General features: G+C 42.7%; 1 protein-coding gene across 1 annotated transcript in view; it reads right to left on the bottom strand.

Annotated features, from left to right (window-relative positions):
• The window catches only part of LOC102785980 (fibronectin type III domain-containing protein 4-like), a 57,060-nt gene extending 32,280 nt beyond the window's left edge, over nt 1–24,780 (bottom strand). The window contains exon 1 of the mRNA XM_087836520.1: nt 23,863–24,780. Coding sequence (XP_087692646.1) covers nt 23,863–23,947 — 85 coding nt within the window. The 5' untranslated portion in view covers nt 23,948–24,780. The remainder of the gene's footprint in view (nt 1–23,862) is intronic.
• Between the last annotated feature and the right edge of the window lie 2,083 nt (nt 24,781–26,863).

The raw sequence follows: 26,863 nt of genomic DNA, 5'->3' as shown, positions 1-26,863 counted from the left end.
AATCCTTGACTCTTACTTTCTGCAAACCAGCATTTATTTGTTTCTGCAGTACTCAAAAAACTAAACTTATAGATTAAGGTGTGTGAAATGGTGTCTTAAGTAGCATTATACTACCATGGTCAGGATGTTGTGACTTCTGTGCTACTGTTTCAAACTAAATCTGAGCAAACCTCTACTCTGGACATCAAATATTTTTTGCAGAAAAACTAATTAAAAAGTGAGGTCTGCATTTCTTTCGATGTTGTTCTGGGGTCTTTTGTGACCTCTTAGATGAGTTATTGAGTTGCTCTTGGAGAAATTTTTGTCAGCCAGCCACTCCTGGGAAGGATCACCACCTTTCCATCTGTGGATAATGGTTCTCACTGTGGTCCCACAGCTTTGGAAATGGCTTTTCCAGACTAAAAGATCTCAGTGACTTTGTTTCTCATTTGTTCCTGAAACTGCTTGGATCGTAAGATAAGATGAGATAAAACTTTATTAATCCCTCAGGTGGGTTCCTCTGGGAAATTTGGTTTCCAATAGCACAGCCCCGACAAAAGTTACAGAACGTGAGCAGAATATTATATATATACACATATAAATACAGAGACATATATAAATAAAATATACAAAAGGGATAAATAGTATAAATAGGAATAAGAATACAAGGGAATTGCACATTTCAAGTATTGAAGTCTATTGCACCATTGACTATTAACAAAAAGTTTTGCACGAAAGGTAATTGCACAGTGAAGTGAAGAGGCACTACAGCTTGGTTGTTCCCCCCTCCTTTGTCCTCCTGTTTCCCGTCCCTCTCCCCTCAGGAGAGGAGTTAAACAGTCTGATGGCGTGTGGGACAAAGGAGTTTTTAAGTCTGTTGGTTCTTGTCTTTGGGAGAAGCAACCTGTCACTGAACAGACTCCTCTGGTTGTTTATGGCCGTGTGCAGAGGATGCCCAGCATTGTCCATAATGTCCAGCAATTTTTTTAGTGTCCTTTTCTGTGCCACTGTCACCAGAGTGTCCAGCATCATGTCGACCACAGAGCTAGCTTTCCTGATCAGTTTTTCCAGCCTGGATGAGTCCTTCTTTGCTGTGCTGCTCCCCCAGCACACCACAGCATGGAATGATGTCTGGCTTTTGAGGATCTTTTGGTCTACTCCACTTTGTCAAACAGGTCCTATTTACATGATTTCTTGGTTTGAGAATAGGTGTGGCAGTAATCAGGCCTGAGGCCTACAGAAATTGAACTCAGCTTTCCAAAGATGTGATATACCACAATTAGTTTATGTTATAACGGGGCCATGAATGTTGCAAAGGAAATTGAGACTCATCAGACCAGGCAACTTTTTTTTCCACTCTTCTGTTATCTAATTTTAGGTAACCTGTAGACTCATTTTTCTGTTGTTAGCTGACAGAAGTGCCATCCAGTGCAGGCTTCTGCTGTTGTAGGCCATCTGCTTCAAAGACCAACTAGTCACTTAAATCACCTTTCCTCTCCTTTCTGATACTCAGTTTGAACTTTAGTAGGTCACCTTGTTAGTGTCCACATGCCTAAATGCATCAAGTTGTTGCCATGTGATTGGAAAATTAGATGTTTGTGTTAATAATCAATTGAACTTGTGTACCAGAGAGTGCAGTTCATCGCAGAGTGTGCAGCAGCATGCTGTCATTTTGGAATGACACTAACCAGCAGTGCGCACTCTCTGCAGTGATTCAGCTTTAGGTTAGTGAACATAACGCTGCCTTTTATTAATTATTTTTGGAGTGTTTCATTTCCTTTGAGGATGGCTTAGCCTTAGTTACGTTACTACTACATTATCAGACAAGTGTCTGAACATGTAGCTTCATGCTGAATCAATTTAATCACCGGAGATCCATATTTGTGCATGCTTTCTATTAAACTACATTAACTTTGAATCGTATATGTTGTTTATGCTGGTATCCAACTGTCCTCTGAGCAGGCTTCTTCTCTCTGCCATCATTGCTCTCGGGAGAGAAGGTGGTGGGGGGGGGGGATTTTTTCTGCTTAGAGGAGGCAAAACCATTTAATGAGTGCTGCAGTTTTCTCCATACAAAGGTCAAGTTTTGAAACATCCTCTTTATTTAATTCATTCTGTTTTTCTGCAAATGACATTTTAGGCACATTCTGTGTGATGCTGGGCTAAAAAAAATAACATCATATTTGAGATAACTGGATATTTCTCTCATGAACAGGTTTCCATACCGGGTAATAATTACTTGACTTATCTTCTGTTGCCAGCTTTTTGTGCTTGTCCTCGTGATAAACAATCAATGGCAATAACTTAAAACCTGGTGGAGGCGTTACTTCAAGTGTTTTAGCTGTAGAAGGGTGGACGTGGAGCCTTCTCATAGATTAAATTTGACCATATCAGGTTGGTCAGTTACCCGATTTTGTTCAGTAAATCTACCAAAGTCCTCTCCATTGATGGACAGTGATGCAGTTTTTGTGATTTTGCAGCTTCACACCAGCACAATTATTTTTACTAAAGCAATAAAAACACGATTCAAGTGGAGATTGTGAGCTTTAATTAAGGTTCTTAACAAAAGTATTGCATCGAAAGCATGAGAAAATAATGGGACAGTTGACTGATGTGATTAAAAAGCTGGCGATCACCTACTTCTCTACAGCCTCACAGCGCTGGTCTCTAGCCTGATTACGCAATCCGCATGTCAGTGCCACCTTGTCTGGAGGAATGACAACCAAAACAGAAATGCCAGCACTGCCTTTATTTTGTGGTAAGACAACTAAAAAGGACACAACTCAATCCCAGGCTGGCGGAGGAGCCGAGCACGACAAGAACTCTCCAAACCGAAAGCATCTGGCTTGGCTCTGTGGACTGTGACCATGAATCTCAAGCTCTATCTCAGGCTAACAATCTAACCACAGCTCATTATGCAAGCCAGCTTTCCCACACTCCCTGCAGGACACCCAGGCCTGCCTGCCTGCCAAGACTGCTTCAGAGTGGTTAAAGGGAAAAATCCACAAAGTGTCTGTAGCATGACGCAAAACAATCATCAATCTGCGAAAAAGCAGAATCCTGCTCCTTCTGTCTCCCTTGTCTGCTTCCATTTGTGACTTCTTACATTTCCCTGGTTGCCCTTTGACAGCTGACAAGGAAGGATTATAAATCCGTTGCATCCATCATGTGTAGGTGGAGTGAATGAAAGCATGGCAAGAAGCACAAGTAGGTGGGAGTCTTTTTTTTCAGTTGAGAAAAAGCAGCATTTTACTCAAACTGTCCTGTGGCTGCACTGAATTCTGGTCTATTTCCTGATGCTGTGGGCGTTAGAGTTGGCCAGTGTGCTCGTTTTCTGACAAATTTCTCCCTCTATGATAACTGAAGACTGTGGATGCAGAAAAAAGCACTTGCACTTTACAGCTGACCTGAAAAAAACAGATGTTTTTCAATTACTCTTGCTTTATAAAAAAACAAAAACATTTAGGTGAATATCCAAAGATTAGAGTTACATGTGTGACCATAGTTGTAGATTTTTTTCTCTCAATGAGCCACAGCAGCCTGTGGTATTCTTCAGATGAGATGCACATTTTAAAGCAGCAACAGCAATGAGAACATGCTGTAGGAGATGAAAAAAACACATCCACATCCACTGAAAATGTTTTAACTTGGGCAAAAATATATGTGGTTGTACAGGAGCTCTATGAAACTAGAGCAAAACAGGAAAGCAATCGAGGGAAAAATCCTTGTGAGTTTCTTGTGAGATCACTGACAGGTTCAGGATGGGATACGCACTACCAAAACTAGACCCCCATGGAAGATTTCCCGATCTCCGATCTGTTTTCTGTTCTCTCACCCCAACCGGTCGCAGCAGATGGCCGCCCCTCCCTGAGCCTGGTTCTGCCGGAGGTTTCTTCCTGTTAAAAGGGAGTTTTTCCTTCCCACTGTCGCCAAAGTGCTTGCTCATAGGGGGTCATATGATTGTTGGGTTTTTCTCTGTATCTATGAAGCGCCTTCAGGCGACTTTTGTTGTGATTTGGCGCTATATAAATAAAATTGAATTGAATTGAATTGAATTGTTTTTTGTATTTAAGTAATTCACGTCTATAGTTGAGTACAGTAGTAGGTTTAATCTTAGGGTCCAGCCTTTATCCAGCAACACAGCTATCCATGTCAGTTTGGCGATTCCCACCTTGAAAAAGATGCAGGGCTTTTTTCACCACAAAGTTATCCTACCATCAGAGCCTCCTGTCAGGCTCTGTGGACTGTGACCATGAATGTCAAGCTAACAAGCTAACCACAGCTCAATATGCAAGCCAGCCTTCCTCCGCTCTCTGCAGGGTATATACAGACCTGTCTGCCAAGACTGCTTCAGAGTCATTAAAGGAAAAGTCCAACAATTCTCCATCAGTGTGACTTGGAGCTGCTTATTTCACATGGAGGCACCTTACTCTGTGAGTCATTTCAAGGCCAATTAGAACTCAAACCCATCACAGACTTCTGAGCATAACTGTTTCCAGATCAAATTTTGTGTAGCAAGACGTTAATGATGAAAACCCTCATCGTAAACATTCAACATCTTAAAGTTAACTTGAACATTAGACAGTAAAGTTTCCAATTGGTGACTTTTATGAACACTTCATGCTTTCATCTCTTATATTTCAAGGTTAGGTCTGGCTTTCAGTCAGTTTTCTAGTTCATCCCAATGGTTTTATGAAGGGTTGAGGTCAGGACAGTGAAGGCCACTCAAGTTCTTGTGCGTCAAGCTTCTACTGGAGTTAATTTTAAGGGATTTCCTTATTATCCACATACATTTGTCCACAAACCTTTGCCCACATGGATCATCTGGACATGATGCCAGATGAAGACTTTAAATAGACAGTATTTAGGCATTTAAAAAAAGACAAACACATGTACATGTAATGAAAATATGCGGTGAAAGCACATCCTCCTCCTCCTCCTCACACCCTCCCTGTCTCTGCCAGTGACAGCCAAGATCCCCCCGAACTCCCATCGCGCTACGGCTGCTAAATCCCAACCGCTTTCATCTGCCAGCGCTGCAATGGAGTGCTCACACACTGAATAGACTTCTGCAATTACATTATACACAGGAGAAGAGAGGAGATGAGAGGGGAGGCTCGGATGGAGTCAGGAAGACAGAGGAAAAGAGATAGAGATGAAAGAGGTGGATAAAAGACAACAGGAATATGACAGAGCAAGGAATGAATGAGTCAGGAGGGGGAAAAAGAGATGGGAGAGCGAGAAGAAAGAGCAATTATCCTGCGCAGATATCAAGAGATGGGGACGGCGGGGTTTTCAATCTTTGGTTTTGGAGAGAAAAGACAGACGAAGGGCAAAGTGAGATGGATGGACGGAGGGGGGGGGGGGGGGGGGGGGGTGGGGGGGGGGGGGGGGAGAAAGATCAATGTGCAAGGAAAAAAAATGGAGAGAGGGTGGAGGGACAACGGGGGTGGGGAAGTAGTATGTGGATATTGATTAAATGATGAAATACAGCAGTGATCAGGTGGATGTTAGAGCACATACACACACACAGTTTCTACATGCCCTTGTTTGTCCTTCATGTTTGAGTCGGCTTTGTTTAATTACATATTTATGACAATCCATTTTTAACTTCTGGAATATTTCAGGACACATCTGGCTGCTTTTAAAGTCTGTGTTTCAAATGATCCTAACTTGAGATTTTCATTTGTTTTCTAAGATTATACATACACAACAGGCAATAAAATAAACTGACTTAATAAAAAAAAACATGTCAAGCACTCAACTCTTTTTATTCAAAAACGCCCCTAAAGTGGAAAAGAGCTAAACAGCGGTTGATTAAGGGCTTAACTACGTTTAAGTCTAGCTTAGTCAAGCTTTATTTATTTTTACTGATAATTTAGAATAAATAAACTATTGCTGTAATTACAATTATATATGCACAATTATGTATTTACAATTTTCAAGTTTTTTGTCAAGGAAAAAGTGACTCTCCCATTTATCTATAAAATATAAGAGGTATGATCCAACTGAGCCAACCATCCATCCAACCAACCGACCATCTATACAACAAACCATCCATCCCTCTCCAGCTTATCTGTGGTTGGGTTGGTAACTATAGGTAACCAGAGACTAGTGATGTGCAATGAGCAGTCACTTCCTGTGTGGACACCTCTTTAGCCTCAAGCCAAGAGCCAATTTTGGGGGGCTTCCAATTAATCCAGGGTATCCGGTAAATGGATAACAAACAATAGACAATGTCTATTCAAATCTGATTCCTCAGATTCTGTACACTGTTCACTCTTTACATCAGGGGTGTCCAACTCCAGGCCTCAAGGGCCGGTGTCATGCAGGTTTTAGATGTGTCCTTCACCCAACACAGCTCATTTAAATGGCTAAATTACCTCCTCAACATGTCTTGAAGTTCTCCAGAGGCCTGAGAATGAACTAATCATTTGATTCAGGTGTGTTGACCCAGGGTGATATCTAAAACCTGCAGGACACCAGCCCTTGAGGCCAGGAGTTCCCCACCACTGCTTTAGGTAGATTTCTAAAATGGTCTCTTTTGTCCTCTACAATACTTTTGTCAACACGTACCAAAACCTGCTTAAACATGAACTGTCAGAATGCAGGCGGATTACAGATATGAACGAGGAGGTTGAGAATTAATTTAGAGCCAATCAACCTCATCCGGATGTGGAAAACCAGGGCTAACCATCTTGGAGTCAATGGAGTTATTATTTTGCTTGGTTTTTGGTTTTTTGATGGATACACCGTAATAAAATGGGAATGGTTGGTGATATTAAAGTCCTGTTTGTGGCACATTAGTATATGTGAGGGGGCAAACTCCTCAAGATAGGTGGTGACCATGGTGGCCATTAAGAAGTCGGCCATCTTGGATACAACTTTTGTTTTTTCAATAGGAAGAGGGCCATGTGACACATCAAACCTATTGGTAATGTCACAAGAAAAACAATGGTGTGCTTGGTTTCAGCGTAGTAGGAAACATTTAACAGTGTTTCCTGAAAACCCTCTCCTGTCTGATCATTTCCTGATAACATTTACATTTACAATAATTGATTACACAGCAGTGGAGAGTAGACTTTATCACAGTAGATGTCTTTCTGAAAGTGCTGTAACTAAGTTTAAGAATATAATCCACCCACTGTTATCATCTTCAATGACCTGTACCAACATAGAGCAGAGCAGCTATCTGAACGCAACTCCAACAGAGGTCGATTATCTTGTTAATAATTTCACCTCCTCACTACGTACGACTCTGGATACTGTAGCTCCAGTGAAAACTAAGGTCTCTAATCAGAAGTACCTGACTCCGTGGTATAATTCTCAAACACGTACCCTAAAGCAGATAACTCGTAAGCTGGAGAGGAAATGGCATGTCACAAATTTAGAGGATCATCATTTAGCCTGGAGAAATAGTTTGTTGCTTTATAAGAAAGCTCTCCGCAAAGCCAGAACATCTTACTATTCGTCACTGATTGAAGAAAATAAGAACAACCCCAGGTTTCTCTTCAGCACTGTACCCAGGCTGACAAACAGTCAGAGCTCTGTTGAGCCAACCATCCCTTTAACGTTAACTAGTAATGATTTCATGAACTTCTTCACAAATAAAATTTTTATCATTAGAGAAAAAATTACCAATAATCATCCCACAGATGTAATATTATCTACAGCTACTCTTAGTACCATTGATGTTAAGTCAGACTCTTTTTCTCCAATTGATCTTTCTGAGTTAACTTCAATAATTACTTCCTCCAAACCATCAACGTGTCTTTTAGACGCCATTCCTACAAAACTGCTCAAAGAAGTCCTGCCATTAATTAATTCTTCAATCTTAAATCTGATCAACCTATCTCTAATAATCGGCTATGTACCACAGGCCTTCAAGGTGGCTGCAGTTAAACCTATACTCAAAAAGCCATCTCTAGACCCAGCAGTCTTAGCTAATTATAGGCCAATCTCCAACCTTCCTTTCATATCAAAAATCCTTGAAAGAGTAGTTGTCACACAGCTAACAGATCATCTGCAGAGGAATGGTTTATTTGAAGAGTTTCAGTCAGGTTTCAGAGCTCATCACAGCACAGAAACAGCTTTAGTGAAGGTTACAAATGATCTTCTTATGGCCTCTGACAGTGGACTCATCTCTGTGCTTGTCCTGCTAGACCTTAGTGCAGCGTTCGATACTGTTGACAATAATATCCTATTAGAGCGATTAGAACATGCTGTAGGTATTACAGGTACTGTGCTGCAGTGGTTTGTATCATATCTGTCTAATAGACTCCAATTTGTGCATGTAAATGGAGAGTCCTCTTCACACACTGAGGTTAATTATGGAGTTCCACAGGGTTCAGTGCTGGGACCAATTCTGTTTACATTATACATGCTTCCCTTAGGCAGTATCATTAGAAGACATAGCATACATTTTCACTGCTATGCAGATGACACCCAGCTCTATCTGTCCATGAAGCCAGATAACACACACCGATTAGTTAGTTAAACTGCAGGAATGTCTTAAAGACATAAAGAGCTGGATGGCCGCTAACTTTCTGCTTCTTAATTCAGATAAAACTGAGGTTAATGTACTCAGCCCTGAAAATCTTAGAAATATGGTATCTAAGCAGATTCTTACTCTGGATGGCATTACCTTGGCTTCCAGTAACGCTGTGAGGAACCTTGGAGTCATTTTTGACCAGGATATGTCCTTCAATGCATGTATTAAACAAATATGTAAGACTGTGTTCTTCCATTTGCGCAACATCTCTAAAATTAGAAATATCCTGTCTCAGAGTGACGCTGAAAAACTAGTTCATGCATTTATTACTTCCAGGCTGGACTACTGTAATTCATTATTATCAGGATGTCCAAAAAACTCTCTGAAAAGCCTTCAGCTAATCCAAAATGCTGCAGCAAGAGTACTGACAGGGACTAGAAAGAGAGAGCATATTTCTCCTGTTTTGGCTTCCCTTCATTGGCTTCCTGTTAAATCCAGAGTTGAATTCAAAATCCTGCTCCTCACATACAAGGTCTTAAATAATCAGGCCCCATCTTATCTTAATGACCTTGTAGTACCATATCACCCTATTAGAGCACTTCGCTCTCGCACTGCAGGCCTACTTGTTGTTCCTAGAGTATTTAAAAGTAGAATGGGAGGGAGAGCCTTCAGTTTTCAGGCCCCTCTTCTGTGGAACCAGCTTCCAGTTTGGATTCGGGAGACAGACACTATCTCTACTTTTAAGATTAGGCTTAAAACTTTCTTTTTGCTAAAGCATATAGTTAGGGCTGGATCAGGTGACCCTGAATCCTCCCTTAGTTATGCTGATAAAGACGTAGACTGCCGAGGGATTCCCATGATGCATTGAGTTTTTCCTTTCCAGTCACCTTTCTCACTCACTATGTATTAATCGACCTCTCTGCATTGAATCATATCTGTTATTAACCTCTGTCTCTCTTCCACAGCATGTCTTTATCCTGTCTTCCTTCTCTCACCCCAACCAGTCGCAGCAAATGGCCGCCCCTCCCTGAGCCTGGTTCTGCCGGAGGTTTCTTCCTGTTAAAAGGGAGTTGTTCCTTTCCACTGTCGCCAAAGTGCTTGCTCATAGGGGGTCATATGATTGTTGGGTTTTTCTCTGTATCTATGAAGCGCCTTCAGGCGACTTTTGTTGTGATTTGGAGCTATATAAATAAAATTGAATTGAATTGAATTGAATTCAGATAGGGGAAGTGAGCTGCATCACCACCAGCGAGCTGCGTCTCCCACAATGACAGCTTCAACTTGAAAGAACGTAGGCTTTCATAATACTGCGTGACAACTTTGTTGCGTCCTTGCAGCTGTTTGTTCAAGTTATTCAGGCGCTCTGTAACATCCACCATAAATGCAATGTCCTGCATCCATTCTGCGGAATAAGATTCTAACACTGGTTTGCCCTTTTCTTCCATAAACTGTTCAATTTCTTCTTGTAAATCAAAGAAACGTTAGTCCTTTATTTATCCAGGTAAAAAAATCTCATTAAGATTAAAAATCTCATTTCCAAGAGAGACCTGGCATGATGTGGTCTTTCTCTCTGAGAAGGCTGTCAAACTGAGGGTGATTGAGGCTTCTGGATCGGATGAAATTAACAGTTTGGATGACCACCTTCATGACGTTATCCATTTTCAGTGACTTGCAACACAAAGCCTCCTGGTGCAAAATACAGTGAAAAGTCCAAAAATCACGTCCTCCATTTGCAGATTGCACTTTATGTCTGAACTTTTTTACAACGCCTGCGTTTTTCCCGATCACTGAGGGCGCACCATCTGTAGCCAGGCTGACAGTGGAGGACCAGTCCACTCCGACCCTGTCCAGCACACCAACGAGTGCAGTGAAAATATCAGCTGCAGTCGTTGTATCTGTCATCGGCACCAACTCCACAAACTCCTCGGTGATGGTCAATGTGTCATCAACTCCGCGGATGAAAATTGCCAGTTGTGCAACATCTGTAATGTCCGTGCCTTCATCAATTGCAACTGAAAACGCAATAAATGACTTTATTTTTTTGCTTCAACTGGCTGTCCAAATCCGCTGAAAGATCAGAAATCCTGTTGGCAACTGTGTTTCTTGTCAGGCTGATATTGTCACGGCGACTGAGAAGAGCTGTGTGGAAGAAATGAAGGAGGGTCCAAACACAGGCAGTTGTGAAGGTGGTTTATTGAACAAATGGCAAAGGGAAAGTGGCAAACGAAGACAAACTAAACTGGAAAACAACTGAACTACAGCGCAGAAACCAGAACACGAACATGAAGGAGGGCGAGCAGTTTGGATGCAGAGGCAACTAAGGTGTGTTGCTTATGTCCTCCAGTTCTGGGGGTCGGCCGTGCACACAGCAACGGCGGCGACAGGCAAACAGTTCTGAGGACCGACCGTGCACACGGCAACGGCGGCGACAGGCAAACAGTTCTGGGGGTCGGCCGTGCACACGGCAACGGCGGCGACGGGCAAACAGTTCTGGGGGTCGACCGTGCACACGGCAACAGTGCAGACAAAACCGATCAGGAGGCTGGCCACTTGGAAGGCAGTGGCGGCCACAGAGCAGTTCCGGAGACCGACTGTGCACACGGCAACGGCGGCCACAGAGCAGTTCCGGAGGTCGGCCGCGAGGCCAGCGGCGGCGACAAACTCTTTCCGGAGCCATTTCCACAATGGCTATGATGCCAACCTAGAGGCCTGGAAAATGGCCGCCAGAGGCGAGGCAGAACAGGCCAAGTGGGCTCTGACGGCAGTGTTGCAACCGCAGGACCAGACGAGGCAGGACCAGACGAGGCAGGACCAGACGAGGCAGGACCAGACGAGGCAGGACCAGACGAGGCAGAACCAGACGAGGCAGGACCAGACGAAGGCGGAGCTGAGGCTGGACCAGACGAAGGCGGAGCTGAGGCTGGACCAGGCGTGGATGAAGACACAGAGGCTGGACCAGGCGGCAGCAGGACGGCTGCGGAACCTGACGGCAGTGGGACGGCTGCGGAACCTGACAGTGGTGATGCTGCAGGTGGTGATGTGGATGCAGGCAACGGTGTAGAAGTCACAGGGGATGATTCAGCAGGTGGTGGCTGAACAAACTTCCCCGGACCGTCAGCAGACGTCATGTGCTTGCTGGGTCCTCCAGGGCCCCCAGCAGACGAGGCGTGGTGCTGGGTGGGCGACTCGGGCCCTCCAGCAGACGATACTCAAGGCTGGACAGGCGACTCGGGCCCTCCAGCAGACGACACTCGAGGCTGGACGGGCGACTCGGGCCCTCCAGCAGACGACACTCGAGGCTGGACGGGCGACTCGGGCCCTCCAGCTGACGACACTTGAGGCTGGCCAGGTTCTCCCGAACCCCCAGCTGACGACACTTGAGGCTGGCTGGGTTCTCCCGAACCCCCAGCTGACGACACTTGAGGCTAGACGGGCGCCTCAGGCCCTCCGGCCGACGAGGCAGGACGCTGGCTGGGTTCACCTGAATCCCCAGCTAACGTGGCTTGAGACTGGACGGGCTCCTCGGGCCCTCCAGTGGAAACAGACACTGAAGCAGCCGGTACGCAGACCTCTGCCAGTGTGGACACTGGCTGGGACTGAGCAGCACAGTGGCTAGACTCAGGCAGCAACAGTGGGATGCAGTCCTCAGAGGGCTGAAAGTGTTCCCCAAGACACTCAGCAGAGGACGGAAGCGGACGGGTGAACTCACTTGAACTCTCAGGGGGGGCTGAGAGCCGAGACTGTTCTGGTGAGTTCTCCGGGTGAGCTGCTGGCGCTGGCGTCTTGACCTCTAGGGGTCCAGAGTTGGCTGGTGAGCGACACCCTGAACTGAGGGCAGCTGGCCTGCTGACTGAACTGAGGGCAGCTGGCCTGCTGACTGAACTGAGGGCAGCGGGCCTGCTGACTGAACTGAGGGCCGCGGGCCTGCTGACTGAACCGCTAACTGAATTGCAGACCCAACGTTAAACTGTGGTGAAAGTGTGGATGGGAGAACATGATCAGGAAAAACTGTTTCGGTGAGGTTTACAACTTCCCCTGAATGAATCAGTGCAGGTGAAAAAGGGTCCCAAACATCTCCATTCTCTAAATTCATAATACCAGGCTTGGAAACAGAATGGAAACAGTCATTAACACAGAGCGTGGGCTCAGGAGAAACAGTCTTTGAAGCAGCGGCCATAGAAAAACCACTATCATTTCCAGTGGAAACACAGAAAATGGCCCCAGAATAAATCGTCCTTGTTTCTGGCAACGCAGAAACAGTGTCCCTCTCACTCACCACTGCCGGTGGCTTACATGTCCCGACATCCGGCTGTGGGGTGCTACGCCGACGGCGCAAACGTCGCTTTCTTTTTGGAGACGACTCCGACGGGCCGGGTAATCCCTCGTCCGGCGGTTCAGACGGCACGTCCTCCGTGGAAGCGAGCGGTAGCGGCGGGGGGGTGAAGGTGGAGTTCGTGGAGGATGATGTTTTGTACCAGTGGGTGCAGTGAGTCCAATAGCCAGGGATAATCGGAAATAAGCTGTTGTAGCCTGGCTTCCAGAATGTAGAGAAACGTTTCTCCCTCATGCTCTAACCACAGGTTGATTAATTTTGAAGCTGAGTCCGTTATGAAATTCCGAAGCTCCGTGGGTGGGGTGACTGCCGCTGGATCCATATCAGGCTGGTCCGTACTGTCACGGCGAGTGAAAGAAATGAAGGAGGGTCCAAACGCAGGCAGTCGTGAAGGTGTGAAGGTGGTTTATTGAACAAAGGGAAAGTGGCAAACGAAGACAAACTAAACTATACTGGAAAACAACTGAAATACAGCGCAGAAACCAGAACACGAACATGAAGGAGGGCGAGCAGAGGCAGACGATGGTAGACGGCAGGGAACACACGGATGAAACAGGGTAGATACACAGACGGACCCGCGACTACAAACACAAAAGACACGACTAAAATACACTCAGAGAAACACAGGGAGATTACACACAGGTGGGGGACACAGCTGGGAGTCATTAACGAGACGAGAGGTAAAACTGAACACACTCACATGAGACGCAGACCTTCACAATAAAACAGGAACAAGAAACCAGGAACAAGAAACCATCACACTAAGACGCAGACTCGACATTGAGAGACAGACAGAAAATGACACATGGAACTAGACCAGGGGTCTGCAACCTTTAACACCCAAAGAGCCATTTGGACCCGGTTTCCATGCAAAAGAAAACACTGGGAGCTGCAAATACTTTTTGACATCTAAAATGAAGATAACACTGTTATTGTTTTTTACCTTTATGCCTTGTTTGAAGAACTAAGGTGTGTTGCTTATGAAATCCTTGAAGTGCTACAGAGAAAATTACACTTTATTTATGTAATTAACACATTTTGAACTCTTAAAGAAATATAACAAAAGTGAAAGACACCCTGCTGAACTAAAATGATCCATGTAGCAAACAAAAACTGTTATATTGCCTTTGGGCTTTTGGAGCCTTGACCTGACTTTTAAAAAATAATTGGAAAAAAAGCACTATGCTGCTAAAAAATGAAAAATAGATATTTGCAAAATTCTTCCTAAATATGTATTTTACCTGGTTAATGTGTGTGGCGGGGCGTGGCCTGCAGCGCCGCTGCAGGGGAGGGGGACACACCTGAGCGGCACCCGCAATCATGCCTCGCCGCCTTTAAGTCTGTGCTGTTGTGCTGGTATGCATCGGGCTGTGAAAAGTGGTCAATAAAGAGGTGCTGAAAAGCGTGTTCATGCAAACATCGTTGGGTCTGCCGTGATATGTTTACAATGGGACTTCTGCTCCTGAACCTCTGCGCACAGCGTCTGCAAATCGGGGCTGTATGAAATCACTTTCATCTTTACGCGGGACTGTAAGCTGGTGTGAGTGTGAGCGGTGGAGAACAGCTGCTGACATAACATGGATCCGAAGATCCATAATTGGCCTACCCGGGGTTGAAAGTCTGGGTATACCGGCTTCCGCGAGTGTGACGCTTATTTTGAGCAATGAAAAAATAATAGAATATAATTTTATTTTTATATTTCAATATCACAATAATCTTCCAATTTAGAACTACAAGTTAAAAAAGAACTAACATAAATAAAATACATTTCAGCTAAATACTTCTAATTTATTTTCCCAAACCACGCGGAGCCGCACTATAAGGACTAAAGAGCCGCATGCAGCTCTGGAGCCGCAGGTTGCCGACCCCTGAACTAGACCAATACAAAGCAGACACAACCAAAGAACAAATCCTAAACACAAATAAACAGAAACATGAAACTCCAATAATAAACATCATAATCACTAACACAACAAGAAAACAATCCCTGATGCAAAATTAAACCAAAACATAATAAACTCAAAATACTGGGTCCAACGGACCCAGAACTGTGACAGATATTTGCAAAGGCCTGTCGCTTTTCAGGGCACACAATCTCCGATGCCTTCATTATACATGTTTTTACAAATTCACCCTCTCTAAATGGTTTTGAAGCTAGTGCAATTTTGTTAGCAATGAGCAACTAGCTTTCATTGCAGTGTCACTGATGGCTGTGAGTAAACACAGACTGCTGTTTCTTCAGACCCGCCAATAGTTCATTCACCTTGTCTCTTCTCCGCTGTCCTTGAAAGTTGTCATATTTATCGGCATGAAGACTCACATAGTGGCAACAGAGGTTATATTCTTTCAGCACTGCAACATGCTGGGAACACACCAAACATACAGCTTTCCCATTCACTTCCGTGAATAAATAGGAGTATGACCATTTTTCTTGGAACACTCTGCACTCTGCATCCACTTTTCTCTTTTTTGACAGACATATTGGGGCAATAATAATAATAACAATAATCATAAAATACATAAAATAAGTTAAAATTGCAAAACAGAGCTTGACAACAGATAAAATCAGCACTAAAGCGAATAAACCAGTTTAAACAGATGTGTTTTGAGCTGTGTCTTAAATACGGAAAGGGAGTCAATATTTCTTATGGCTGGAGGAAGAGAGTTCCAGAGACGAGGAGCAGAGCGACTGAAAGCTCTGTTCCCCATAGTGATAAGGCGTGAGGACAGAACAGTAAGATGAATAGCAGATGATGATCTGAGAGGGCGGGAAACAGTGGTGATATGGAGCAGGTCACATAAATATGAAGAAGCAGATTTATGGATACACTTGTATGTGAGAAGTATGATTTTAAAATGTATCCTGGCTTTTATGGGCAACCAGTGAAGCTGCTGAAGAACTGGGGTAATATGAGCTCTTAACGGAGTGCAAGTTATGACTCGAGCTGCAGCATTTTGAAGAAGTTGGAGTTTATGAAGGGACCTTTTAGGGAGACCAAATAGGAGGGAATTGCAGTAATCATTACGGGACGTAATAAGACTATGGACAAGGATGGCAGCAACATGGGGAGTAAGGAAGGGACTGAGTCGGTTAATATTACGTAAGTGAAACTATGCAGACCGGGTTATGTAATTAATGTGAGACTGGAATGAGAGAGTATTATCGAGTATGACACCCAAACTCTTAACCTGAGGGGAGGGAAGGGTAGGATAATTTTCAATATTAATGGAAATAATGTGGGATTTGGTTATGATAGATGGTGTACCAACAAGTAAAACTTCAGTTTTATTACTGTTAAGTTTGAGAAAATTGGAGGAGAACCAGGATCTAATCTCAATAAGACAGTTTGAGAGTGAGGTAGGTAGGAGGGATGAATTGGGTTTAGAAGAAATGTAGAGCTGAGTGTCATCGGCATAACAGTGAAAATTTATATTATATTTTTGAAATATATGACCAAGAGGGAACATGTAAATAATGAATAAAAGAGGCCCTCAACAGCTCATTTTTATACTTTACAAAAACATATCTCGGGCCGGATTAAACCCGTTTGCGGGCCTGATCCGGCCCGCGGGCCGTACATTTTACACCCCTGATCTACAGCTTCATGATCAGTAATTTAGGTTCTTTCTGTTTAATTCAATTCTTTGCTGTCATTTGTTTATGTTTTATTGTTTTTTTATTGTTCTTGTCATATCAAACTGCAGTATTGAGCAAAATAAGTAAAAAAAACAAAACTTATTTGTTCTGGAGTCAACATTTTAAAATAGGTTTTTGTTGCAAAGGAGAAAATGCACAACATTTTTTCCCTCTACGGCCAATTATCAGCAAGAAAATGCAGCCTGTTCTCAATCCCAGGGTTTCAGATACCTTCTTTTGTCAAAGCATGTCTGGCATCTCCTTGTGCGCACAGTGTCCTTCTGCACCTGCAGCAGCATGTTTGTCCTGCTAAAGGCTGAAGGTAACTAGTTTTTGTGGCACATTCCTTCAAAAGCAGCCCTGGAATTAATAAATGCCACAAAATGTTATTGCATTTCTCCAAAGCAGACCTCAGAATGCAGGATAATAACCCCTTTTTTAGGTCTTAGAGTTTCTCTCACAGCTGAGTTTTGGAGACAGTAATCCTAATCCGGGTTTTAACAGGAAAATAAAATGATAATGTATCAGAGATGTGAAGTTTGGTCTGGATGTGCTCACTCGGGAGAATTTCCCTCATCTTCCCGTCCTTATTTGAAGTTCAAAAAAAAAACCACCCACCCACACTGTGGTTTGATCTCTCCACACGATGCTGTATCCGTGTGTTGTACTATGAAATGGACGAAAGCCAAATCTACTAAATGTGGATTTTTTCGTCGGCCTCCGACCTCGTGTTTCTGTGCAGGACCACAAGATGAAAACAAAAACAAGTCCGGAGATGGCAGCTGTTTACCTGACGTGTGACTCGAGTCGGACGTTCAGCTGTAAATCACAGCGAAGAAACAGTTTAACGATTGACTCAGACAGCCTAATCTCACTAATGGCTCCCTACCACTCTCTGAGATGGATGGATGTCCGTGGATGTGCACGATCTAATATAGTAACATCCTCTCCATACTGATTAAATATACAGTATGAGTGCATTATGACACATTGTTCCCCTCACTCCTCTTACATAAGAGCGAGACAGAATGAAACTTGTTGTTGCTTCACTTTGTGGTCATTATGTCTTCTGTCCCTGGCCACCTTTGAGGTCATTTCGTGCTGCACTAACTTTCTTTGCTGTCTCTTTGCAACTGTTTGTGTTGATTTCCATAAAAGTCTTGATTCACCATTCATTTCTTTATGTTTTCCTCAGAAAACAGGAACTTAGGATGTATTGAAACGTACAAACATATAAGGCAAAAAACCCCCAACAGAATTTGTGCAATTTTAACGAGCTGAAAGTCAATATTTGATATGACCACCTTTATTCTTCAGCACAGTCTGAACTCTCTTAGGCAGCTTTCTCATCATGTCTTTAAGTCGTCTTCAGGAATAGTTCTCCAGGCTTCTTGAAGGACATTCAAAGCTCTTCTTTGGATGTTTCTGCCTTTTGTTCTGTTCTCTGTCAACATGATCCCACACTGCTTCAATAATGTTGAGGTCCGGACTCTGGGGAGGCCAATCCATGACTGATTATTGACAGTGTGTTTTTCTATCCAGGTATTATTTTACTGCATTGTCATGGTGAAAAATCTTGCTTTTGTTCATCAGATACTTACCAGATGGTATTACAAAGTGGATCAAAATCTGATGGCGCTTTTCTGTGTTCATAATTCATCAATTTTAAGTGGCTCAACAAAAAAAGCCCCCCAAAATACTTGGGGGACTGGACTGGGCTAAAAATGAGTGGAAAAGTAGCCAAAAGAAACACATTGGAAAACCTCCACAAAGTTTTAAGAACTATTGGTCCAGAGACAGAAAGTCTGGCCCCTTGCCAATTTTCATCCATCCGTGACTCTCTCTGGTCACTCTGTAACTTTGCTGTTTTCGGATGTCTTCATCGTGTACCACGGAGGCTCTGCTATGCTTGTGATGATTTTGTGTTCCCGCAACTTAATTTTCTTCTTCTCTGTGAACCAAATCTTTTCAGTCCTTTTGTGTCATTTTCCCATTATTTTTGCCTCAATTTGTTACTATTTGTTGTCATTCTTTGCCACTACTCATTTTTTAGGATGCTTTCCATTCTTGTAATAATTTTGCATGATTTTTCATTTGTTTTTGTTTTTTTTACAATTCTCTGTTTTGTTACTTTGTGCATTTTTTTTATGTGTTTTGTGATTATTTTGTGTTTCTTTTCCATACTTTTTGTGCTTTCTGTGTCTCGTTATGATGAATTTAGGGTCATTTTTGTGTTGCTTTTCAATATATGTGTTACAAGGACACTTCATTTTTTTGTTGTTTTTTCATTTGTTTAGTGAATCCGGAGACACTCAGCTTTTGTGGTTATTTTAAATGTTCTATTTACACTGTGCATTTGTGTTGTTTTCCATTACTTTTGTGCCCCTTTGTACACATTTTGTGCTTTCCATTATATTCTTGCATTACTTTCCTGTTTAGTGTAACTTTTATATTGTCGCCTTTGGGGAAATTTTCAAATAGTGACTTTTTTGTTACTATTTGTGTAAATGTCATTCACTGGATGTCTGGATGTGACCAGGTGCACTACTCTTGTGATAGTTTTTGTGATCATTTTGTTTCTCTATCTACGTGGCAGAGCTATGCTTGTTGCTTTCATACATTTTTTGTTTCTTCGTGATTATGAAAGATTAAATGAACCCTAGCGGCTGACACTACGAGTCCTCCTTACCCCTGGGTGTGTGCCCTGCATGTCCTATTAGGAATCCTTTCATGAGAATGGCAATTTACGTTTGCTGGCCTAGCAACTGTAAACTGTAAAGGGGTGGACATGGTTGGCAACGAGTCTTGGTAATATCCCCCACACCATAACACCACCACCACTAGCAGCCTGAATCTTGAAAGCATGGATCCATCCTGCCTTGTATTAACCTTGTTTATACCAAATTCTGACCTTACCATCTGACTGTCGCAGCAGAAACTGAGACTCATCAGACCAAGCAACATTTTTCTAGTGTTACATTGTCTAATTCTGGTAATCCTGTGTGAATTTTCATTTAAATCATCAGGTTGCCATGGAAAGATAAGGACAATCAGCACTGAGCTGAGGTAGTTATGTGAGGCTGAGCTGAGTATAAAGAGAGGCTTCGCTGCTGGAATAAAACAGCACTTTACCCTGCTCCTTTTAAAATAAATACCTCCTGTGTCTGCAGTTGGTGCATTTTTATGATCCCCCTACAAGCTCTATGCTTTGTTCTCCTTTCTGAAGACCTGTGTAGGACAGCTTTCGTCTCACTTCCGAGGTTTTCATCAGGGAGCGGTGAGATGCAACAGAGAGAAACACAACTGCAAATAAATCTTGGGAATTTATTCTTGGCTTTGACAGCATACGGACTAAAAATATTGTCGTGCGAGGTCCAGTTACTTGGCTAGACTTTTTAGCCATATCCCACGTAAGCTGGCAAGAGCTTTGCCACGCGATAAAGAAAGCTCAAATATATCGACTCCTTTACAGAGCGCACACACACGCCTTTTAAATATAAGTTTATAATGAAGGTCAGAGCTGTTGGTGGTGTCACAGTGGACTGCCTTATATTAAAAAGTGTGGCTAATACTCTCCTTCCTCTGTTAGAAATCCTAGCTTGTAATCACTGTAGAGTACAGATGCAATAACAAACTCATATTGAAGTAGTGCCAATCAGAACTAGACACTGAGTGCATGCCAAATAAAGCAACAAAGTGGCCTCTGCTGAATTCTCTGCTGGTACAAAGACTAAAATGTCACCCCAAACTATTCAAAATATCAGCTGAGCATGTGCATGTGCAGCTTAAGCAAAGGACACAAACCTGCACGTGTTTAAATTTTCATTTTTGAAAAAAATGTAAGTAGACTGACCTTGCACATCACCCACATTTACTCTTAATATCCCAATTAGTTTAGACTAAACACTCTTTGACCTGTAACTGTTTTCTCAGTTTCCTTAATAAATAAGACTTGGGATAAGATATTGTAATTTAGTCTGTCATTCTAGATGTGGGATATTATTTGAAGGTTGACAACTGAAGCAAGAAATTGGCTAAAATGAAAAGACGACTGATTCAGTGATGCGTATTTCTTGCCTCAGAGGTTTTCAGAAACACATTTTGCTGAAGCATCTTCTTAATTCGTAAAATGAAAATTAGCTCCAATGTTTGTTGAAATCTGGGACCTCACAATCAACATAAGCTATTCCTCTGCATGGTTATACAACCATGTAGAAGAAGGAGATCACTGTGTAGTACTGGCCGTCAAGCATCCATTGCAGTGATGCAAATATGCCCCTATGGCTAAGCATATCGTTATTTTGTCAGAACCACAGGCATCCAGGTTCATGCATGAGGTGTCCTTTCGAGCGTGCACCCAGACAGACAGGGTTGTGGCATCGAGCAAAAAGATCTGGCACTCCCAACTCATCATTTGCCAATATTCCTAAACCTAACCGAGTCAGGTTTTAGTGCCTAATCCTAACTACTGAAAGCAAAAGTTAAAAGTGAAAAAAACAAAACAACAGAACAACAACAAAACAAATACGCATGTGAAGAACAAAATAAGCCAAAAGGAAAACACACGATGCACTGTCTCCTAGCTGAGAAACCTGCAGCCTCCTGAGGCAGACTCGGTGGGTCTCTAAAATAAGACCTTTATCTCTCTGTGTTAGAGCAGCAACACCAGAGAGCAGATTCCTGAAATCAGGAGATGCAGCTGATAAATCAGCATTTCAGACCAGAATCATACAAAGCAAAAAGAGATGGTCATGCTCAAATGAAGACTTGTCACATGTTAAATGACTTGTCAGGCACAAGTCATTAGCTGAGCAGTGTGTGGCTTCATAACAGGACTTCACTAACTGTCGGGAGATGTAGCAGTGACTACGTCCATCTTCAATCTGTGGTCAGGATGACAACATGACGGCACCACAACAAAATATTAACTGTGGGTAATGTAACTCATTCCACATAATCCCCTGTAGGGCCCAACATACATAGAAAAGTTAAGACAGATACAGATACCAATACCTAATACTGATATTGATCCTTATACCAATACTGAGCGTAATACCGATACTTTAGCTAATAATTTTTTTGATATGTGTAGTTATTTATGAGTTCTTAATTACATGTCGTAACACTAATATGATATAATTGTTTTACTGACCCAAACAGTGGTTGATTACATGTTTATGCCCGAAACTGCTCAAGTTGGCAGCTGGTTGTCATTTGTGGTCTTCCAAACATGCGTTTTGTGCAACTATTCAACATCATTTGCTTTTTAGATTTTTACTATCGGCTAATACTCATATATCAGCAAATAGCTAATATGAGGCCGTCCTGGCAGAGCTAATCCCCGGGATGCATTTTTTCATTTTTACTTTCAAACAAAGACATAAATTGGATCAAAAATGACTGATCATGCCTGTTGAGCAAAGATTTTAGATTTGCACATGTTGGAATTTTAATTTTCTGATTCAGGTTGGTCCCTAGTTTAACACCCAGTGAGCAAATTTCATTTGTTTCAGTGTTAAAATCTTTTTTATTTGACTGAAGACTCTTCAGCCAGTTAACATTGCTTATAATCCTGCTCAGAGTCTGGGATAAGCTAACATCCACCTCTTTTTATGGACTTTGTGAGTATATAAGGTATGCAAAGGAAGATACTTATAAAACAAGAACATACATAATCATAAAGGATAAAGCAACTCATTTATTATAGTCCCCCATGTGCGGGTAATGCATTGTTAAGAACGTAACACACGTAACACGTATCACACTGAACACAGATTGTTCTGCTAGCCAAAGCCTTTTGTTGAAAAAGCACAATTTTCAATCTCATAAAACATAGAACAAATATTTTTACACAAAGCTATAACCAGGTGTAATTTACCTGCTGCTTCAAAGTCATGAATCAATCTTTTTAAAATAAGACGCCGGTCGCTTCCTGAAGTGCCGCTGTCTGTGATTTATGGTGAAGGAGGGGAAAAAAGGCTTCCTCCTGCAGCTGTTTGTCATGACTGAAAATCTGCATTTAAAATTAATGGGTGGCAGAGAGCAGGAAAACGAAGCGTGGTTGATGAGCTCCCATAAAGACATGACGTCTGTGACGTGAGCTGAGCAGGTAAAGGCCGTGTGGGGGGATATAAAGACACAGCAGCTCATTGGATAAATCTATACAGAACCTTGTAAGTGCAGATTAGCTGCTCTTTGGTATTCATCCAAAAAGAAACATGTTAATTTGGTGCTATTTGCCAAAGGCTACTTTGGATTAAACCTCATGGGAAGGCACAGAGGAGGGGGATGTGACCAGTGGTCTGGGTGATTTAGGTGCATTCCTGCAACAGCTAATTAAACAGAGCAAAGGAGGAGTGAGAGAGAGAGAGATTGCTTTGAAATTCTAATCCCCTGATATGCATTCAATTAAGGTTGGGACACTTTTACAACAGCTGTTAGTCTAGTTGAAATATGAGGCGTAAACAGAGCGCAGCAAACGCTCCACTCACCTCAAATCAAACAGGTGGACACACAAAGCAGTATGTCAATGTAGAGTCGCACTGCTGTCACGTACTTAAAGCTGTAGATGATAACGAAATATTGATCATCTTTCAGGGCCAACAGCTTATTATTACTGCATATATTGCCAGTTTTTACAGGCTAACATCCAGGTTTTCCCTCTTTTGTCCCACATGGTATTTACACTGATGGTTGTTATTTGTGTTTGGCATCTTTGCAAACTTTTGCAGCTTAAAAATTATGATGTGTGGGCTTTCAGCTGTCCATTTCCTGTGCAGAACACCACGTGAACAGTATCGCCTTTTCATGATTGCTTTAAGATGATACAAAAGAATGAAAATAAAGAAAAATAAAAGCTTTTTGTGCAAAATGCAGACCTAGTCCCTGCTCACTGAACTCTTCCTATTTCTTCTTTTATCACGATTAACACACACACACACACACACACACACACACACACACATATATATATATATATATATATATATATATATATATATATATATATATATATACATATATATATGTAGGGTTTTTTGTTTTTTAACACTGCATTTAAATCACCATTCCACTTCTTACTTCTTATCAGTCAGACAGAGGTATTTCAAGAGCCAAAGCAAAACGAGGCTCTTGTCCTTGCTCAGATATAACAAGGACATTAGGCTTTTTAAAAATTCGATGTTTTTCCAATGGAGTTTTGAACGCAGCTTGATTAAAAAAGACAACGCTGCTTCAAATTAGCTTAAATGGAGAGAAACAGCGTGGTAGCCATGTGTTCAAACACCTGTGTCCCATCATGCCGCAAAATGTCATAATTATGCGAGTTATGCCAGCTGTTTGTGCCAATCCTGTCACTGCTTCCTAAAGTTTCTTATATTTAGATTAAATATGAGACACAGAGAAGGAAAACTGGACACTCACTTCCTCCAACCATCCCCGGGGTCTGCCAGCAGGCCAACAGGAGCAGCAGCATCAGCCCGAGATCCAGATGAAGAGACACGGTCATAACCTCCTCCTGTGTCTCCACGCACAAATACGCACACACCACCACCACCTCTGGCTCCTTCTGCACGCCTTCTTCTCTTCCTCACCTTCTCACCTCCTTTACCCCACCTCCCCCTGCTGCTTATTTACTGAAGGTCTCGCCACGGGGTCACCACTGTTTCCACATCACCCGTCATCTTCTGCTGCTGCTGGTGCTGCTGTGGAGGGCACAGTTTTGCCAGACCGCACTGGTCGGACTCCCAACTTGCGCGAAGTAGGTCAGTAGGTGTGCAGCCTAAATCCCAGCCTCTGCTCTCTCACCGAGGGCACGGAAAAGCGCAGAGCAGAGCCCGGAGGAGCAGAAGAAGGCGGAGGGGGTGGGAGAAGCTAACAGGTAGTCTCCGTGTCTTGCGGTTTCTGGTTAAATGTCGGAAATTTCTCCGCAGCAGGTGGAAGGTCGGAGCTCGGTCATTTATGAGGAGAAACTGCGCTCATTCGGGGGTTCGTGTGGATACATAAGAGCACGGAGGAGCTGATGCCGAGGCTCCCGACGTCTCTCACAGGAGGACGCAGGAGCCCAAAAGGTGGTCCCGTCTCATCCGGAGAACCGCAGGCTGGTTTAATCTGGCAGATTGCGGGGAACCTCTGAGGATCAGAAAATATATGTGTGTGCGTGTGTGTGTGCGCAGGAGCTTCAGCCGGGAACTCCTCACGTCAGCCGCAAACACAGCCGATCTGCACCGACACAAATCCTGTCACTACACAGAGCATGGAGGATGATGAGGATGAGGAGGGGGAGGAAGGAGGGAGAGCGAGAGAGGGAATGTGGGTGGGAGGGAGGGAGAGGACGAAGAGGTGCGTTTCTGTTCGCGGAATAACTTGCAAGCTGCTAGAGACGAGCGCTCTGAAGTGCCAACTGTTGATTATGTAATAAGCCTCGCAGCACTGATCTGAATTAATTCCTTCAGAGATCAACAAGTACAGCCACGAGGCCATCTGCCTCTGACTGGTTTTAAACTGGATGCTGTTTAACCCTCAATTCCAGTTACAGCCTCCCAGTGGTCTGTGACTCATACTCACTGGTTTTCTATTTGAGCTATAGCTGCCGTTTTGTTACCTTTAGCCATAGCCTGTATATAAAAGATGGACATAACCACTGAGGACTGTCAAAATTTTCAAATAGTTGTTAACTTATTATATATATATATATATATATATATATATATATATATATATATATATATATATATATATATATATATATATATATATATATATATATATTATTTGTAGGACTATTTTTTTCTCTTAAGCTATACACATCACAAGGCAGGATGGATCCATGTTTTCATGTTGTTCATGCCAAATTCTAACCATATCATCTGAATGGTATTAGAACAGGTGATGTCTTTATAGTCTTCTATTGCCTAACTTTGGTCAGCCTGTGTGAATTTTAGCCCCAATTTTCTGTTCTTAGCTGACAGGAGTGGCATCTGCTGTGGTCTGCTGCTACTGTTGAGATGCTTTTCTGCACACCTTGATTGTAACAGGTGGGCAAGTATTTGAGTATTTGAGTTACTGTTGCCTTCCTATCAGCTCAAATGGTTTATTACCTATTCAGGTTGTGTATCATGTTTTTAAAAAGCACCTAAGCAACTAAGTAATAAAGTAACTAATTACTTTTGAAAAGAAGTAATCAGTAAAGAAACTGGATTACATTTTTGGAGAAGTAATTAGCAATTAATTACTTTTTCAAGTAACTTGACCAACACTTCTGGTTAGTGAATGTCAGGCGTTGTGTGGAGGCGAGGAAGAAGGAACCCAAACTCAGGACTCACAGGTAGGTGAAGACTGGTGGATGTTTATTATAAGGAGTGGAGGAACAGAGGGTGAACGGACACTGACTGGCTGGAACACTGAATGGCTGACTGACTGCGAGAACACGGGGAGGACAACATCACACGAACATCATCAATGACACGACAAAGAACGAATGGAAACAGAAGACTTAAATACACAGACTGATGAGGATGATAATGAGAGACCGGTGGGTACACAGCTGAACATAATCTGGCTAATGGCACGAGACGAGGTGACAGGAACAAACAGGAAATGAAACAGGAAGTGGCAAAATAAACTGAACATGAACAAAACGGAAAGCACTGGGTCACCGACCCAGGAACCCTGACAGTGAAGTCCAGTTTTGAAGCTCCAGCTGAGTGTCTTACTCGCTCACTGGCTGATGACTCATAAATGACAAGCGATTAGCCAATAGAGAGGCTGTACTACCAAGACTTACTTCTAGAAGCACTTTGGTATAAGAAACTCACTGATACCAAACCTCTTACTATTCTACAGGAAATGAATTTGTGAGCTCTGCCTGTTTGTTTTCTTTTTTACATAAAACACAACAAGCATTGTTGTATAATGTTATTTTTCTTTATATGATGAGCAATGTTCCCTCTAATTTTTCATGTGTCTGAGCAAACACACAAACTCCCTGAGCGGTCCCTTGGACCATTGCAGACGTGTGCACTCTGGTCACGGCAACATCGGATTCATCTAAGTTACATGGTTTATTAAAAGAATCTAATTACAGTACTTACATTTCTTTTAGAATCCTTTTAATTAACTGCTTTATCCCACTTACAATGAAAAATTTAAAAAATCTTGTTCATGACCTGTGTAGCATGTTAACACTATTGGAAGTAAAATAACTTGAACTGTACCAATTTGCTACAGTCTGTATCAAATAAGATGCCACACAAATTATTTACACACACAAAACTATCGACTACACTACACACTAATTACACAATGCAACACACTAACTTTCGTTAGTGTTCGTCTTGTAATCGGAAGGTTGCCGGTTCGAGCCCCGGCTCGGACAGTCTCGGTCGTTGTGTCCTTGGGCAAGACACTTCACCTACCCCCTACT

Source organism: Neolamprologus brichardi, chromosome 23 (genome assembly GCF_056152115.1).
Source record: "Neolamprologus brichardi isolate AB-2024 chromosome 23, ASM5615211v1, whole genome shotgun sequence".
NCBI classification, from domain to species: Eukaryota; Metazoa; Chordata; class Actinopteri; order Cichliformes; family Cichlidae; genus Neolamprologus; species Neolamprologus brichardi.
The sequence above is the reverse complement of the archived record's forward strand: the minus strand, read 5'-3'. Positions and strand labels throughout refer to the sequence as shown.